This window comes from Theobroma cacao, chromosome 4, assembly GCF_053813885.1.
Source record: "Theobroma cacao isolate CCN51 chromosome 4, ASM5381388v1, whole genome shotgun sequence".
In the NCBI taxonomy this organism is placed as follows: domain Eukaryota; kingdom Viridiplantae; phylum Streptophyta; class Magnoliopsida; order Malvales; family Malvaceae; genus Theobroma; species Theobroma cacao.
The window spans coordinates 774,501-792,430 of record NC_142642.1 but is presented as its reverse complement, the minus strand read 5'-3'; the positions used below and the strand labels follow the sequence as shown (position 1 = coordinate 792,430).

Sequence of the window (17,930 nt, the reverse complement as noted above, 5' to 3'; positions counted from 1 at the left end):
AACAAAGAATCAAACACATTGGATATAAATGTACCCAAGCATTAGCATCAAGGGATCAGAGTGGAGAAAAATTTAGAGAGAAATCAGCAAAAGGATAGGGTTCTTGAGCTTTTGAATCCTTAAGTTTAGATTAGGAGAATTGGGGTTGTTTCTAAGAAAACTACTCTAATTAAAGAGAAAAAAGGTCGAGAAGAGTTTTTTGGTAAGATTTGGTACGATTCCAGCACTGGCATATAGTGACCGACAATAGGGCGTGTAGCGACAGATGATATTTCAACAAATAGAATTTGGAAAAAAAAAAGAAGGAAGGATTTCTAGAGAGATAAAAGGTCAAGTTAGAGAGAAAGTGAAGAAGTTAGAAATAAAAACAAGAAGAGAAGAAAAGGTTTAATACAAGAAGCAAAACTATGCCATTTTGCAAATGAGAGAGACTAAACATCTTGCTTAAAACTATGATATCCAACATCTTACATCTGATGTGAATGTGATTGTTAAGACCTATATAACAATCCAAGTCCACCACTATTAGCAACTTGAGCTTAAGCTTTTGAGGGCCACGGGGTTTAGGCTCAAAAAGCTGTTGAGTCAGTGATTGGACTTAGGTCGTTACAAATGGTATCAAAGCTTGCACCAATTCGATGTGAACTTTCACATTGCTCTGGTGAGATCTTGGTTCTGTGGATGTGATGTGTGACCTTGATGAGGACATCAAGGATTTGAGTGGGTGGGATTATGATATCCAACATCTCATATCTGATGTGAATGTAATTGTTAAGATTTATACAACAATCTAAATCTACCACTATTAGCAACTTTAGCTTAAGTTTTTTAGGACCATGTGGTTTAGGTCCAAAAAGTTACTAGGCCAGTGGTTGAACTTGAATCGTTACAAATGGTATCATAGTATGCACCAGTCTGATGTGAACTTTCACATTGCCCTGGTGAGATTTTGATCCCGTGGATGTGATGTGTGGCCTTAATGAAGACATCAAGGATTTAAGTGGATGAGATTGTGATATCCAACATCCCACATTTGATGTGAATGTGATTGTTAAGACCTATACAACAATCCAAGTCCACCACTACTAGTAACTTGAACTTAAGCTTTTGAGGGCTGCATGGTTTAGGCCCAAAAAGCTACTAGGTCATTGGTTGGACTTGGGTCGTTACAAAAACGACGTCGTTTGGTGAACTAGGTTTGACAAATTGGATCCACAACCCATGCCTAAACCGAGATTGGTTCATAAGGCTCATTAGTTTGAGCTCTCTTTTCTTTTGGGTACTAAAACCCAACAAGGGAAGTTATGATATTGCCTTTTTTCTTTTTCTTTAAGATGCCTTGATTTTTTTAAAAGATGATTTAATTATAAATGAATAATGTGAGGACTTTAATTTGAGAACATATTTTAGGAATCATGAAAATAATTGATTAAAAAACAATGATTATTTAAATATAAATTTTTTAAAATGAGATTTTTAAAAAAAGTTAAGTGGTAACTTCTTTAAATTTCTCAAAGTAAAAGTAACTTGTGAGACCTTGTCATATGTGTTAAGTACAAAATAAAAACGTTTTTTAACAACTATTACATGTTAAGATTGGGCATCTTTAATTAAACTCGATGATCTTTCATAAAGTTGAAGACATCTTTTTTTCTCTTTAAACATTAGGCAGGAAGATTATTCCATGCACATATCCACATACATTGGTGAGTTTCACTGATTTAATGTCAAAGCTTCGAATGATTTGAATGATCAATGAATTTTTAAGAAAATCATCTCACATTCTATTATAAGTCTCGTTTTTAACGAGTTTCATAGCAAAAATGCACACTTTGATGTTTCAGTGGAAATTAGAAGAGTCAAGACAAGTTGGATCAATCTGTAATAAGGAAGTAAACTTTTGATATTATTGTCTTCTTCAATATTTGACATAGCACAGAAAGCCTAGATACATTTTTCAAAGCCTGATTATAAAGAATGTCAAGCTTGAATAGATTCAATTGATAGTTTAGATGTATTTTATTATGCTCACTAATATAATTAGGGTAATATTTATTTGTAAAGTTGCAAATACTTTCAACATCAAACGATTTAAAATCATTCTAAATGTTAAAAGATATGTCAAGAGTGAGTAACTCCACCACATTCTCATTAAATTTAGAATCCAATTCTTGCAAGAATGAGTCAATAGCAATCAAAAACTAATCAACTAGACAATGATGCTCAATTGTGGCATGATCCTTTTAAGGACGACCTTTACCTAATTTATATCTAGCCCTCATGTCAAGAATCTCAATTTCATATTTCTCACAAAACTTCTTCACAAACCTTCTTCAAGGAGGAAGCAATCCCCAAATAAAAAATTTAATTGTTCACAAAAATCTAAGCAAAAAAAAAAACACAAATAATTTGAAAGAAAACAATCAAACAATTCCTAAATAAATAAGTAATAACTAACTTTAGGTACTTAATCGAATCCTTGTTTTTTTGCTTTAAAAAAAATTAATTGCTAAGACTATAAACCCTAAATCAAAATCACCAGGTAAAAATTATTAATAAAGAAAAAATTTAAAATTGAAAATATTAAAAATAAAATAACAGTAAATAAACCAAACTTACCAATTATTATGGTATGAAAATTGAGTTACTAACTAGAGATTTTCTATATAGAGAATGCTCATGGCAAGCAAAAAAGTGTAAGCAAAAAAAAAAAAGGACTTTTTGTTTCTATTTGGTAAAAAGAAAAGAGAACAAAAGGTGGTGGTTGTGAAAAAAAAACTTTTTGTTTCTATTTGGTAAAAAGAAAAGAGACAATAGGTGGTGGTTGTGAGATTTTGGAGAAATAAGGGTTTGGGAATAATTTTATTACATTTTTTTAGTCCTAAGTCTATTAAAATTAGTTGTTAACTAATTGTTGTGGGACATCTCACCAAACGAAAAATTATTGTAAGAACAAAATTATAAAATTCCAAAAAATAAAGATATGTTATAAAAATTTTAAAATTTTTGTAAAGGTAAAATTATAAAATTTCAAAAAAATAAAGGTATATTATAAAATTTTAAATTTTCAGGGGGGGTTCCCTTTCACCTCTGACTTAGGTGGTTAATCACACATAAACAAGAAAGATTAATGGCGACTCTTTTTAAATGGAATGGTTGAGTTTTAAGACTCACACATTTTGACAGCTTGGCGACTCCATTGAGGACTTTTCAAGAATCAGGCCAATAGTTAGTCATGTGTTGTCTTAAAAGCATTGCAATTTTCAATAGTTCAATTTTTAGGTTTATTTTCCTTTTTGTTTTCTTTCTTTATTTATAATATACTCTTTCATACACTCACTACAAATTCATGTATAAGCCTTTTACCTAGGCTTGTTCATTTTAGGACAAAGTAAAGTACCCTACTTTCATGAGGTAATAACTTTTGTGTGAGCACGTAAAATACTTCCACTCAGATTGAACCATTTTCATTAGTAGCCTCTAGTGGATGACAAAGAGGAACAATTTGAGAATCTTTAGCTTTGTGTCAAATCCAAGCTCAACATATAATGAAACTTAAGGACCCAACCTTAGGTGAAGCCTTCTTGTCTTATCATGTAGAAAGATATTTGAGAATAGGTACACATAAAAAATAACTCTCATATTTTTACTTAATTGCTACATGCACTAACTTACTCTCTTCAGTTTCGCATCCATGCATCATAATCATGAACAAGATTCATTTTTACCGATTCAACAAGAGGTTTATAAGTTGAAAGAAGTCAAGGAAAAGCCCCTCATCAATGCATTGGAAGGATTTTGAGAATTAAAGGTCCTCAAAATAGCTCGACCCCCAAACCACCTGTTTGTTGCCCTTACAATACTCGATTACAAACCAAGATCATTGAAAACGAACAAGTTATGCAAATGGACGAAATAGAGAAGATTCAAGAAGAGATAAAAGGAATAGTTAGCTAAGATGATGAAATTGATGATGAATATTAGTAAAGGAAAAGAAGTGGTTGAAAAACTTGCCAACCTAACAAGCCAACATTCTTCAAGCAAAAATGATCCATATTCGATCCACCTTAAAACCAACCACAAACATCTCAAAGGCAATACCAGATCCCCATACCACATATGGGAGGATATTTTTACAATGGTGGACAATTGTTGACACAATGAGCCACCACTAATATGAACCTTGCTAATTCAATTACAATTTTAGATTTAAATTAGACCTTGCATTTTGGATACGACATGAGAAAACACAGAGTTAAATAGGTTTAAGTTCAATGTTATCGTGTTAAGTGTCTTAACCATGTCAAACACAATTAACACATTTAAAACACGTTAATTTAATGGTGTTATCATGTTTAAACGTGTATAAGTGACAAGTTTAATATTAATGATGGATTTTATTAGTAAGATAATGAATTTTATGTATGTTATTTATATTAAATTTTATTATATTTGATGTTCCTATTATTTTGTTATAATTGTTTTTTTAATTATTGAATTTAAATTTGAATAATAAAATTATATTTAATTGTAAATATTTTAAGTTAATCGTGTTAGGAAACAATTATGTTAATCGTTTAATCGTGTTTATTAATCGTGTCGTGTCGTATAAAAAATCTTGATACATTTAATCAACATATTAATGTGTCGTGTCATGTTACATAATTATTAAAATATATTTGTGTACATGTTTCAGATATTGATATGAATAATTATTTCATGTCTTAATTTTATCAACACGATTGAGACATGAAAATACGAATTACTAGGTCTAATTGAAATGATCAAAGAGAACAAGAAAAATTGAATAGAGGTATCTCCAATGTTATACATAATCTAGGAGCATAGAAAAAAATTGACCTCTTAGAGGAACGACTGCACGCTACAGAAGGAACAATTGTTTTAGGTCCCATCGATGCATCAAAGTATGAGCAACCACTTTACAACAATACATGGTGACATATGCCATTGGGCATTTGGTTCCATCATACTTCTCGAAGTTTGGAACCTTGAATTTGGGAAGGATAACTAGTCAAATCTTCCAGGTAATTATTTTCAAAACCTTTGCATACACTTTCAAATACTATAGGTAACAATATTCAAATTCTTCAAGTAATCATCTTCAAAACCTCTAGGTATAAATTTTCAAGTCTTTCAGGAAAATATCTTCAAATCTTTCAATTAATCATGTTCAAATCCTTCAGATAATAATCTTCAAATCCTTTGAATAATCATCTTCAAAACCTTCAGGTAAAGTCTTTTAAATCCTCTAGGTATATATTCAAATCATCCAGGTAATCATCTTAAAAACCTCCGATTAACCATTTCCAAATCCTCCAAGTAACATATCCATTTTTTTTGCTCGACCAAACTAAGTATTTATTTATATAAATTACTAGGTTACAGTGAGTGAAAGTCATAAGACTATCTAGCAAAAGGAACGCTTGACTTACAATAATTGCACAAAACACTACCTAGATACAATAAAAAATAAGTATCTAAGACAAATACAACCATGGAAACTTAGTACACCTGATGCACACCATTTGATCCCTTTAAACTGCCCATGGATGCACACCAAGTTCCAATCCCTCTTAACTATTCTATCAAAATTACTAGTCAATTTGTTTTCCTGTAGTAGCACCATGTCAGCCTCAGCCCAAGTCATTCTCAATCATATGCTCAATTCTAGTCAGAATTTCTTTTTCAGAGCAATTTGCAGAAAGCCCTAGCTGTATATCCATACGCCATATCTCTTGGGCTTTGCATTTTATCACATCGTTGCCATTGACAAAGTCTCTATCAGAAATGGAGGCATTAACGATAAGGCTGTTGGAGTTTGATTTCTTGGTGAGGCCCATTATACCTTTTTCTCTTAATTTTTTAAACTTCATTACTCTTTTAATTAAACCGACTAATCTGATTTGTGAAGTATCTTCCTCCCCTACCAAACCAGTTAGGCGATATTGCTCACTAAGAGGCATTATGTTTAATTCAAACCCCATATTCCACACATTGTCATCTTTTTTCTTAATTATTGCTTTCATATTCTGAAAATCACCTTCTACCAATGAATCTATGGCAGTTTCCACCATAGCTACCTCAGGACTTTGTAAGATTTTCCTACCTCTTCCTTTTCTTCCTTTCTTTTTCAACTTTTTACCTCCTCTTTAAGGTTTACCTTTTTTACCATTGATTAATTTCTCAATTTACCCAACACTCAAGGACTTTTATGGTAATGGGGTATCATATTCCCCTTTTACATATGATGAAAACTCTTGAAAATCCTTGTGCAACTCAAAATCTCACTCATTACTCGCTACTAAATCATCCTCGTTGTTAATTTCTAGTGATCCATCACTTATACCAATTGACACCAAATCTCTTGTTTTTAGGTTTAGTTGATCCGAACTCTACCGATTTTGTTTTAACATCGATAGCTAAAGGATTGCCCAGATTAGTTAAAATTAACCCATCACCAACTTGTTCTTTTTTTAGGCTAAGAACCAAGTCAATTGATTGCAGCTGTTGGCTTACTTCTACTAAAGGCCCATCATTCCCAATATCTTTTGTCAAAGTGGGGTTAGAGCTGCGTAACCCACCTGCATGTTCAGCTGCTGTTAGTGGACCCAACATTCGTTGATCATCATGGCCTTTTACTAGCAATAACCCATTTTGTAGCCCCTCACCATCTTCCCCAGCTTGCACTAAATCACCTATCATTCGTTTATGCACCTTTGTGACACGCTGATACAATGTGCTCCTTACACCCACCTCCATGACTTCGTGAGTCTTGACTCCTCATTATTCTTTGACTTATTTTTCCATTTATTAGAGGAAATTGCTACTAGAAATTTAATAGCTACCTTAAGGTAGATTTCATTCACCCACACCACAAAGCTTCTATTACCAATCATGAGGTTTAACTCTTTTTCAATTTTACCTTTTTTATGATTTTGATTTCCCTATAAGCTCTTTCAAACATCATAAACCTGGAACTCTCTTTCCTAATTGTGACAAATCACCAAACATACCAGCTATTGTTTTGAACGTAGATAGAGCCCAAGCATGAATAGGTATGCTTGTGACTGTCACCCAACACCTTCTCTTTCCATTGTCAATCCCCTCATCCAAATCCTCAAATTTAGAGAACCATTTCTTTAAGGCCTTTCACCCACTGGCCCTATATGAAATGAGAAATGTATCCCCTAACATCTTACGTAACTTTACATCCATAATTCCATTCCTTCGCAACCTTGACACAATGGAATCTGGGTCCTTATCTCCCTTACAAAGACCTACCACCGAATCTTGAAGCCAAGGAAGAATTTTATTATTCACTTGGCAAACACACTTCCTGATGGTTTTATCTTCCATGTTATGACTTTTCTTAATACGACCAATGACACCGTTGGGATCTTTGTTTTCCACTATAGTCCCCACGTTTGTTTTTCCAATCGCCTGAGCTTCGTCCAATATGCTTGCTTGGCTTGGATTCTCATGTTGTGTAGGTTGTCTGCTTTTCTTTTTCCAGAAAGAAGTCATAGGTTTATATTTTGCATGATTAACAATCAATCGTTATTCATAAACCACGATCTGTTCAACCTCGCAATAGCCACCCTTGCTGCCACTTTATCCCTAAAACGAAGGAAACCAAACACTCTCTTGTCAATAATCTGTTTTTTGGGTAGAAAAGCATCCATAACATTCCTGAACCTATTGCCTATTTTTATCAACCATGGCTTGACATCCTTTTAGCCAAATTGGAAAGGAAAATTGTGAATACTCCATCCCTATGTCAATCATCTCTTTGGAATCGCGTATTTTTGCACTATAGAGCTCGTGCCGTCATCTATCCCTTAGGTAGACTAACTAATTATATCCAGCATTATTTAATTTTCAAAGTTGTTGAGCCTAGTCAAGAAAAGCACTATTTAATTTTTAAAAGTCATCAAGCCTTATTAGGAGGAGTACTCTTTAATTTTCAAAGTCCCTGAGCCTCATTGGAAGAGCATTTTTCCTTAAGTTGATAGATTCGGCCAAAATGGTGTATATGTCTTTGCATAATTTTTTATTCTCAAGAAATGTGCAAAAAAGAACAATTGTAGACACCTCATTTTGTCTAAGATTTTACTAAAAAATAAAAAACAACAAAATATTAAAATTGAAAAAATAAAAAATTTAAAAAAAATCATAAATTAAAAAAAAAAAAAGGATGAACATAAAATTTAGGATGAGGTTTGATGCAAACTAATTCTAATCCCGATTGAAAACCAAGTTTGAAAAAAACGATTCAAAATAAACCAAAAAACAAGAAAAAGAATTTAACAAAGAATCGAATATATAAAGTATAAATATACCTAAGCATCAATGCCAAAAGATTAGAGTGGAGAAAAAATTTAGAGAGAAATCGACAAAAGGTTAGGGTTCTTGAGCTTTTGAATCTTCAAGTTTAGATCTAGGAGAATCGAGGTTGTTTTCGAAAAAACTACTTCAATTAAAGGGAAAAGAAGGCCGATAAGAGTTTTCTAGTAAGATTTAGTACCATTTTAGCACCAACATATGACAACCACTGACAATAAAAAGCAGGGCGTACAGTGGTCGATGATATTCTGGCAACTGAAATCTGGAAAAAAAAAGAAGAAGGATTTCTAGAGAGATAAATGGCCATGTTAGAGAAAATGTGAAGAAGTCAAAAATAAGGAAAAAAAGAGAAGAAAAGGTTTTATACAAGAAGCAAAACTAAGTCATTTGGCAAAGTGAGAAGTGAGAGGGACTAAACATCTTCCTTAAAACGACATGGTTTGGTGAGCTAAGTTTGGCAAATTGGATTCACAACTCGCACCTTAACCTAGCTTAGTTCGTAAGACTCATTAGTTTGAGCTCTCTTTTCTTTTGGGTACTAAAGCCCAATAAGGTAAGTTTTGATGCTTTTTTTTTTCTTTTCTTTAAGATGTTTTGATTTTTTTAAAAGATGATTTAATTATAAATGAATAATGTAGGGATTTTAATTTGAGAACATATTTTAGGAGTCATGAAAATAAATTAATTAAAAAACAATGATTATTTAAATATAAATTTTTTAAAATGAGATTTTTAAAGAAAGTTAAGTGGGAACTTCTTTAAATTTTTCAGAGTAAAAGTAATTTATGGGACTTTACTATAAGTGCATAATCTCATAAATTATTTTTATAGAAGAGGTTTATTTTTAAATAATTATTAAAACATAAAATAATAATAGAGCCACAATATTAATGTGTTCTATAAATTTAATAAAAACATAAACAAATAAAAATTCTCCGGTGATTGAATTTCAATAATGTTATAAGCGATAATTTCTTGAAAATATCTAAATGAGAGATTTTTCTTGAATTTTGCTATAAGTGTTGGAGTTTTCAAGGAATAAATATTTCAATATCAAAAAGTTTTTTTTTTATTTCAAAAAAATAAAACAACAAAAAAATTGAACACAAAATAGACAAATAGGTGAATAAAATAAAATTAATTAAACATTGAATTTAATAAGACTAAAAGATGAGACATAATTAATTAGGTACCAATTAAATGGACGTTGTAAGGGTGCTAATACCTTCCTTACATGTAATTGTATTCTCGAAACTAAATTTGTTTTGTAGACCGAAACTAATTCTTTTTAATGAACTTAAAACAAACTTAAAACCTAATTAGAAAAAATAAATTCACTTAAGTGGTTAATTGCACCTAAACAAAAAAGGTTGATTACGTCTCCTCTTAAATCAAATGGTTGAGTTTCAAGACTCACAAGTCATTGAAAGTTCCAATTTAATTTACATTAAACTTACAAGAATTTACTTTTCAACTAATTAAAACATAAAATCACCAATTTGGTGGAATATGAAATCCATATAATAAATTCAAAGCCTACTTTACTCATTTAGTATAAACCTCCAACTTTTTAAAGACTTTATTAAGGGTTTCAAACTATTGGTCACTATTTTTGGTCTCATTAATGCAATTCCTTTCATATGTAATATGTCCACTATTCTTTTACATCTCCCTATTTGAACTTTTTTATGTAGTGGGTCATGCAAGTTTCCATAATCTCGGAGTCAATAGACCAATAAACAATGGGAATTTTTGGTTTGAAAATGAAACGTATAGCCATATTCCAAGTCTTGGCTTCATTACTGTATAGCACATGTGTGAACAGTTGCTTTGGACTGCTTTACTTGCCTATATATAGATGTCACCCTACTTATCTCGTCCCCACAGATCATAGAAACAGAAGAACCCATCTCTCTTTCTCTTCCATCCTTTTCTTCTTTGTCACAAGCTCAACATTTATGAAGATGTGTAGGGTTAAGCTGACAAACAATGTTGCATTGTTTGTACTTATTGGCTTGTTATTTCTGTCTTCAAGCTTTGAAGTCTGCAGTGCTAGGGAAGGCAAGCACTGGGGGTCGAACAAAGCTAGTTCTCGCCGTCAAATGGCGGCACGACCACGAGCAGGAAGCTCTGCCACCTTTAATGTGTTAGACTATGGTGCCAGAGGTGATGGACGCACAGATGACACCAAGGTGTGTGGTTTTTTCATGAGAGTAATTAGCTTCAATGTTCTGCTCATAAACTTATTTACTACCATTGATCAACACATAGTTTAACGTATTGAAACCTATATACTCTGCTATAATTCTCCCTCTTTTTCTTCTTTATTTACTGTTAATGTTGAGCCTTGAGGTATTGCAAAAGGCTTGAACAAAAGATAAATGCAAACAGATAGATTAATTTGCTACCTACTAGCACTATATGTATATTGCCTGTTTTTGTTTCAGAAGATGCTAAATTGCACCATTTTGAAATATATATATATATATATAAAACTGGGTCGAAGGAGTACCTAATGCTAATCAAGTCTTTAACATAATTAGGTGTGGAAGACTTGTTTTCAGCCTTAAGAACATTAATTGACCTATCATGTCACCAAGATGAATCACATAAGTTGCGAACATTTATTCCCTTAGACCATATTTGTGGCCATCGCTTCTTCTGGTGGTGGTGTGGTCGCAGCCCAAGAAAGTCTCCTTGCCCTCAGCTATGTCTTCTGCTCAAAGATTACTTTCATTACTCCAACCGTCCTGGGTGGTCTAGTCCCAGGATTTGCCGGTCTGTATACCTTGTTTGAATCAAATTTTGACTTGTCCCCCCATAGGACGGTGAGGGGGTTCCACACCCTCAAATTGAAAAACTCAGACATGGAGTAGTGACTCACGAGATGGGAATTGATCATGTGTTTCCACTGTTGTCCTTTCACGTGAGCAGCAGTCAGTGATAACCATTTTGCATCCCATTCGTAGCATGTCTATACTGACAAAATGACACGTGAAAAGGACTAGCTAGAAATAGTTAAAACATAACACTACTCTTAGCTACCTTCCTGTTATTTTTTTCCTCATAATGGCAGAAGTTAATTTCCTCTATTCATTTAACTATTTGCTAGTTATCACATGCCGGATCTTCAAGCTTTTCCTTTCTTAAAACGAACTTTTTTTTCGTTTTTATCTGTCATTTCCTTTCCATTTTCATCTGCCAGCACTCATTATGGAATGTACCATATGTGAAATGGAGTAAGATACAATAAATTTTAATATCAAAATCATTGAGACTAAAGCTCTGCTTCATTGCAAACCAGGCATTCGGAGCAGCATGGGCTGCAGCTTGTAAAGTAGAGGCATCAACAGTGATGGTTCCATCTGGGTCAGTGTTCCTTGTTGGACCCATTTCCTTCTCGGGCCCCAATTGTCAGCCCAACATCATATTTCAAGTAAGTCACCACGTTTCCTTAAATTGTTCGTTCAGCACGGTATCAGAATGTTGCATCAGGCTTAGATTATTCACTTTATGCCCAGACTTATGCTGTCAAATTTGATATAGTTGGATGGCAAGATCATAGCTCCTACAAGTTCTGGTGCTTGGGGATCAGGTCAGTTGCAATGGATTGAATTTACGAAACTGAAGGGGATTACAATCAGAGGCAAAGGAACTATTGATGGACAAGGTTCTGTCTGGTGGAACGACTCACCCACCTTTGATCCTACAGCTGAAGATGGCATGGTAACTGGGAGACTTCTTTTATGATTAAACACTTCCTTATACAAGGCATTGCCATCTCCATTTTCACTTACACATGCAAATCATGTCTGTCTGGCAGATAAGTGCTGAGCTGGGGGGAAAGATGCGAGGCACCAAACCAACAGTAACTACTTTCTTTACTACTCTCCATTTTTACAAGCTGACAACTGACTTTGAGATCAGAACATCTGATTGGTGATGTTATTTGGAACGCAGGCTTTAAGATTCTATGGAAGTGATGGTGTAATAGTGACTGGCATAACTATACAGAACAGCGCTCAGACCCACCTCAAATTTGATGCTTGCACAAGCGTTCAGGTTTCTGGCTTCAGTGCATCATCACCTGGTAACAGCCCCAACACAGATGGAATTCACCTGCAGAACTCCCAACATGTGGTCATCTCCAGCACTACTCTTGCTTGTGGTAAACTCTTCGGACCAAGCATTGCCAAATAATGATACTTCTTAAATGAACAATGTACCAACCTTCAGGGATTTTTGTTGTCTTCTGCAGGAGATGATTGCGTATCGATACAAGCCGGATGCTCAAATATATATATCCATGATGTGAACTGTGGACCTGGACATGGAATCAGCATCGGAGGACTTGGAAGGGACAATAGCAAAGCGTGTGTGTCAAACATCACTGTTCGAGATGTCACTATGCAGAACACATTAACTGGAGTCAGAATTAAGACATGGCAGGTAATTAAGAACACCCCATCATCAACAAACTTCTTACTATAGTGAGCCTGCTAGATTCAAACTATTGAATATGTTTTATTGTTTCTCATTGCAGGGAGGCTCAGGCGCTGTGCAACAAGTGATGTTCTCGAACATTCAAGTTTCAGAAGTTGAAACTGCAATCATGATTGACCAATTCTACTGTGACAAGGGCAGCTGCAAGAATCAATCTTCAGCTGTGGCTGTGTCAGGCATAAACTACGTGAACATAAGAGGAACCTATACCGTGCAACCTGTACACTTTGCATGCAGCGATAGCCTGCCATGCAGTGGAGTGACTCTAAGCACCATTGAGCTAAAATCAGTTCAAGAAAATCACCGTCTGGGTGGACCTTTCTGTTGGGAGACGTACGGAGAGCTCAAAACTGCCACAGAACCTCCAATTAATTGTTTGGAGATTGGGAAACCATCAAAAGCAGGAACTCATTCTAATTTTGAATCATGCTGAGAATAGCCTCCAATATATAGCCGTACAAATTAATATGAATGCTAGGGTTTGCCATTTATACTCATAGTTGTAGCCGTATTCTTAGGATATGCAAAAGACACGTACGTGTACTGAAGCCGATAGTATAGTCCAATGCAAACCGTTGCCTACAGTGAGTTATGTTTTCTTGGCGATGTAGCAAAATCGATCAGATAAAAAGTAAAGAACTTCAGTTTGCATTAGTTACGGAATACCAGAGGAATCCAAGCATTAGTTAAAAGATAAATGGAGGAATTCAAAAACATTGTTGCAGAAAACAAGTAAATGTAGCTACAATCTACTGTCTAGTAACCATACATCGAAATAGTGAAAAGGAAGGGTTCATCAAGATCATTTGGCCACATGAACAGTGTTGTGGAACATTGTTCTCAAATGCTGTGTGTTGCAATGTGTAAGTTAGAAGGAATAAATACCAAGTAAGGACATAATCAATTGCAAACTTCAGCAAAATTAATAAACTTGAATACCAAAGAAAAAGAACACAAAGCACCAAAAAGATGGGATGTAATTCACTGTCAAACTACACAATATAATACTTGTCATATAGGGTGAAATTTTTGAAACTATATGGGAAAGAAAATGAGTTATAAAAGATGATGAGAATGGATAAATGAGTGAACAGATGGGAAACCTGTTAAGAAACTAAGGGCAGACTTCAATTTTCCCATTTAGCAATTAATAAAATAACCTATGAACAATAACTAATTGCTAATTGCTTTACGAAAAAGACATATGAATCGCATGCCTCCCTGAAGTTGACAAATTGTATCATCTATTAAACCTACAAAACTCCATGACTCTTGTATTTAAGCTATTATGGTCCTGTGAACAACCTCCAGTAATTGGCACTTTCAGCATCACAGCCACCATTGTGCTGCTCTATGAAAGCAATTAGCACCTAAATCAGAACACAATCTAAAGGGTAAATGAGATGACAAAAAAATGTAATAAAAGTTTTAATTAATTTCTGTTTGACACGAACCTGACATGATTGAGGAAGCCTCTCTAGACACTCATGATTTTCCAAAACCAGCAGCAGCTTTCTTCCTTTTCTGGGTTTCTACCTTTTCAGGGCTGGGGAGTCCAGTCGTATCCTCATATTTCTTTTCTAAGGCCTGCAAATTAGATCAGTATTAAGAAAATTAAGATACTCTTCCCTAGGCACAACAAGCATATTTCTAAAGCCTGAAAATTAAAATACTCCTGTACTCACCTCTAGCTGTGCGCGAATACTGTCAAGAACTTCACCTGTCATTCTGTCAAAAAACAGAATCCCCTGCAAATTCAAGAACCATGGTTGCAAAAGCAATTTAGTGATATGTTGTAAAAAATTGATCTCAAAATAACATATTACAGTTAGACAGTAAGAAAAGAATCTCTCCTGGAAGCTCCTTTCCTACTTGCTTCACCATAAAAAAAGCCCATAACATTACTATTTTAAGAGGGAAATAGGACTTAAGAAGTGCATTATCAGCGATTTCAGTGTTGACCAACAAAGCAAAACCCAGCTATAGTTTTCAGTGCTACATGCAGTCCCAGCAAAATGGAAACACTTGTACTTAAAATGGAGATAGGTTTTTGGAAGCTTATAACATCCTGGAACAGGGGCAGGCTAATGTAGAGTTTTGGGGCAAACTCCACTTTACTAGAAAGTCAAAAGAAAAACAAGACTGAAAGAATGTAACTAACAGTCTTGTGTCTTAGTTTGTTCACATTCGACATATTCTGAAAAGACTTAAAACAGACGGGAAACACCTGTGTGGGCATTTAGTTCTCTATTGAGAGGAAAGAAAACAGAACTTGCATTCATACCTAATTAGACCGAATCCTTACCCTTATCATCACCCTTCGAAGTGGCAAATGGGTGGATTCAGGTTCAATCATTTCTGGTTTGGATCATTTCAGATTCTGGTTAGTTTCAGGTCATTTTAAATTTTTATGTACGATGTAACTATTTATTTTCAAGTTTGGGTCATTTTGGATTCATATTATTTCAGATTCCAAACATTTTGAATTCAAGCTTCTTTAGATTCAGATCTTTGACATTTTAGTCAATTCGGGTTTGGACAAGTTTGAATTTGGATTTTTTAAACAGTTTTTAAGGTTCTGGTTAGTTCTGCCACCTCTAATCCCATCCTGCTTGCCACAAAGTTCAACAATCAATATTTCATATATATTATCTAAAACTAAACAAGTCTAGCCCCTAAAACTGCAAGTTACTACACCTGCCATTGACAAATTAACAACAATATATAAAAATTTGTACTGAAGAAAGAACCTGAAGGTGGTCAAATTCATGTTGGAAAATGCGTGCACGAAGCCCAGACAAATTAACTGTAAATCTAGCACCATTGACATCTCGTGCATCAATCTTTATGGATTCTGGTCTCTGAAAGCACAAATTAATAGGAGTATAAGATAAGCATAGTGGAAAAGAGATTATACATCATATAAAAAAGAGATAATGTCCTATTTAACTTTATACTTTGAGAAAATATCTAATGTTGTACATGTATTAAAAATATGTTCAATGTAACTTTAGTTTTGGTGGCGTTGATACTTCACAATGCAATGTAATTACAGATAATGTGGTTGTAAGTAATGCGATTGCAGGAAAGATAATATTACAGTGTTTGGTATATAAGCAAAGTAATAATTAAAATGAGAGAAAAATAGCATTGCAGTGTTTGGTTTATAAATACTTTGCTGGGAATATAAGGTCAATTTCCAAAATTACCCCTATTTATTAAAATACAAATTTAATATACTTGTATTTTATGTTGTTAATTTTTATATAATATGATCTCTTAAATATATTTTAATCTCATATATTTTATTTTTATTTCTTATTATAATTTTATATATTTTGTTTTCATTTCTTAACATAATTTTTTATATTATATATTTTATTTTAATTTTTTTTAAAAAAATAATATAAATTTTATTGACAGTCACCATGACTATTGTGAATGATAAAAACACAATCCTCAAAATCTATATATAATAAAACAAATTACAACATTGCAAAATGTTTTTAACAAAGTAATAAAGTTGAAGGGTAAAAATATCTTTAATAACATTACAAAGTGCAATGCAATCTGATTGTATTGATTTTGAACTATAATTACATTACATCTATTAGCTGTAATGTATTTACATTACAATCTTACGTTGCAGTAGTTTGTTGCCAAACAAACACTGTAATGTAATTTAATTAGGCACATTGTATGAAATGTGCTCTCACTTTTCTCATACCAAATGCTACTTTTGTGTATCAATCTACCTGAACCTATAACATTATCTACAAAACCTGCTAACATGGCTACTAATCAATCAAAATGTGACATATGACGAGAGTGCCGTGTCATCCAATGAGACCATTTCAATTTGCACAAGTGGATGACATGTGGCTACCACGCGGCACACGCATATCTACCACACGTCACAAAAATTTTTTAAGAAAATGAAAATCTTTAAAAAATAAAGTACCTCTACATCAGCATAGATTCTTGGAAAAGATAAGCAACCTTCGTTAAACAGCACTGTCTTCTTGGAATATTTGTTAACTCTCGGATTTACAAGGACGATTTCTTGTCCTTCACCTCGCTCGCCAACCGGATTAAACACCATAAGTTGAACATTAACTCCTACTTGGGGAGCTGAGAGACCAATGCCATCAGTTCTGTTACAAAACGAAGCCAACCAAAATTTCACACTCCTCTAAAATGCGTGAATTCCCTTTTTCTTGAAGAAAAAGAAAACGAAACATATCCATTGATCACCCAATTTCGAATTAGTGAAGAAAACAACTTTAGCCTGCAATTGGCCATTATCTTTGCTATAAATCAGAAGTAGACAGCAACAAATGCATCATATCAATATTTTATACTTACTTGTACATAACGTCGAACATTTCATCGACAAGCTTCTTCAAATTCTCATCGAATGTATCAATTCGTTTATTTCTCTTCCTCAATATCGGGTCGGGATACTCCACTATTTTTAGCGGCGAATCGAACCGAAGATCCTCCACTTCAAAACAAGAAAAATAAAGTAACTTTAGAACCCAAAATTTAAAAATAAAAAATAAATAAAGAGTTTGACTCTTTGCTTACTGGAAGCGACTTCATCGTCTTTGGATAAGAAACCTCGCTTGGCTTGAGCGTGGACAGGGGTCAGCTGAGGATTGGTTTGATTTAGCGAGGAGGTGAACCGCGCGGGTGAAGTGAAACGGTAGAGCCGGTGAAGGAAGGCGGTGGAGAGAGCGGTTGGGTGGTGGGGAATGGGAATGAAAACGCGCGTTAAAGAAGTAGAGTGGAGGTGGAGCCAACTCGTGCAAGCCATCGCAGATTTTCGGACAAAGATCAGCGTCGGAGGACCAAAGAGAAACTCTTTTTGTGTTCGAAAAGTTTTTTGGAGTTTTTGCGTTTTAGTCCTTGTGAATTGTTTGTTTTGCTAATTTTTGCCGCAATTTTTATTTTTATTTATTTTCGCCATATTTCTCTGAATTTTAGCTCGGCCAAAGGTTTTTCTTGGCTAGAAATTTTTTATTGAAAATTATTTTCTTAAAAAATAAAATAAATTAAAATAA

General features: G+C 33.9%; 2 protein-coding genes across 5 annotated transcripts; one reads left to right on the top strand and one right to left on the bottom strand.

Moving 5' to 3' along the window:
• The first annotated feature begins 10,264 nt into the window (after window positions 1-10,264).
• LOC18600781 (Pectin lyase-like superfamily protein) lies at window positions 10,265-13,521 on the top strand. The gene is made up of 7 exons (XM_007031441.3): window positions 10,265-10,556; window positions 11,669-11,800; window positions 11,911-12,090; window positions 12,188-12,232; window positions 12,325-12,532; window positions 12,623-12,813; window positions 12,908-13,521. The coding sequence occupies exons 1-7, from the start codon at window positions 10,323-10,325 to the stop codon at window positions 13,298-13,300; spliced, it is 1,383 nt and encodes a 460-aa protein (XP_007031503.2). The 5' UTR covers window positions 10,265-10,322; the 3' UTR covers window positions 13,301-13,521.
• A 44-nt stretch (window positions 13,522-13,565) lies between these two features.
• PDF1B (peptide deformylase 1B) lies at window positions 13,566-17,720 on the bottom strand. 4 transcript variants are annotated; one of them, XM_018120080.2, is made up of 7 exons: window positions 17,455-17,720; window positions 17,233-17,371; window positions 16,829-17,021; window positions 15,618-15,728; window positions 14,553-14,615; window positions 14,322-14,454; window positions 13,566-13,714 (listed from the first exon to the last, which is right to left on the bottom strand). In XM_018120080.2, the coding sequence occupies exons 1-6, from the start codon at window positions 17,681-17,683 to the stop codon at window positions 14,353-14,355; spliced, it is 837 nt and encodes a 278-aa protein (XP_017975569.1). In that variant the 5' UTR covers window positions 17,684-17,720; the 3' UTR covers window positions 13,566-13,714; window positions 14,322-14,352. The 4 variants fall into 4 exon arrangements, with proteins under 4 accessions (XP_017975569.1, XP_007031498.2, XP_017975568.1 ...); XM_007031436.3 differs by lacking the exon at window positions 13,566-13,714 and adding an exon at window positions 13,813-14,237; XM_018120079.2 differs by lacking the exon at window positions 13,566-13,714 and adding an exon at window positions 13,813-14,218.
• Window positions 17,721-17,930: the final 210 nt, after the last annotated feature.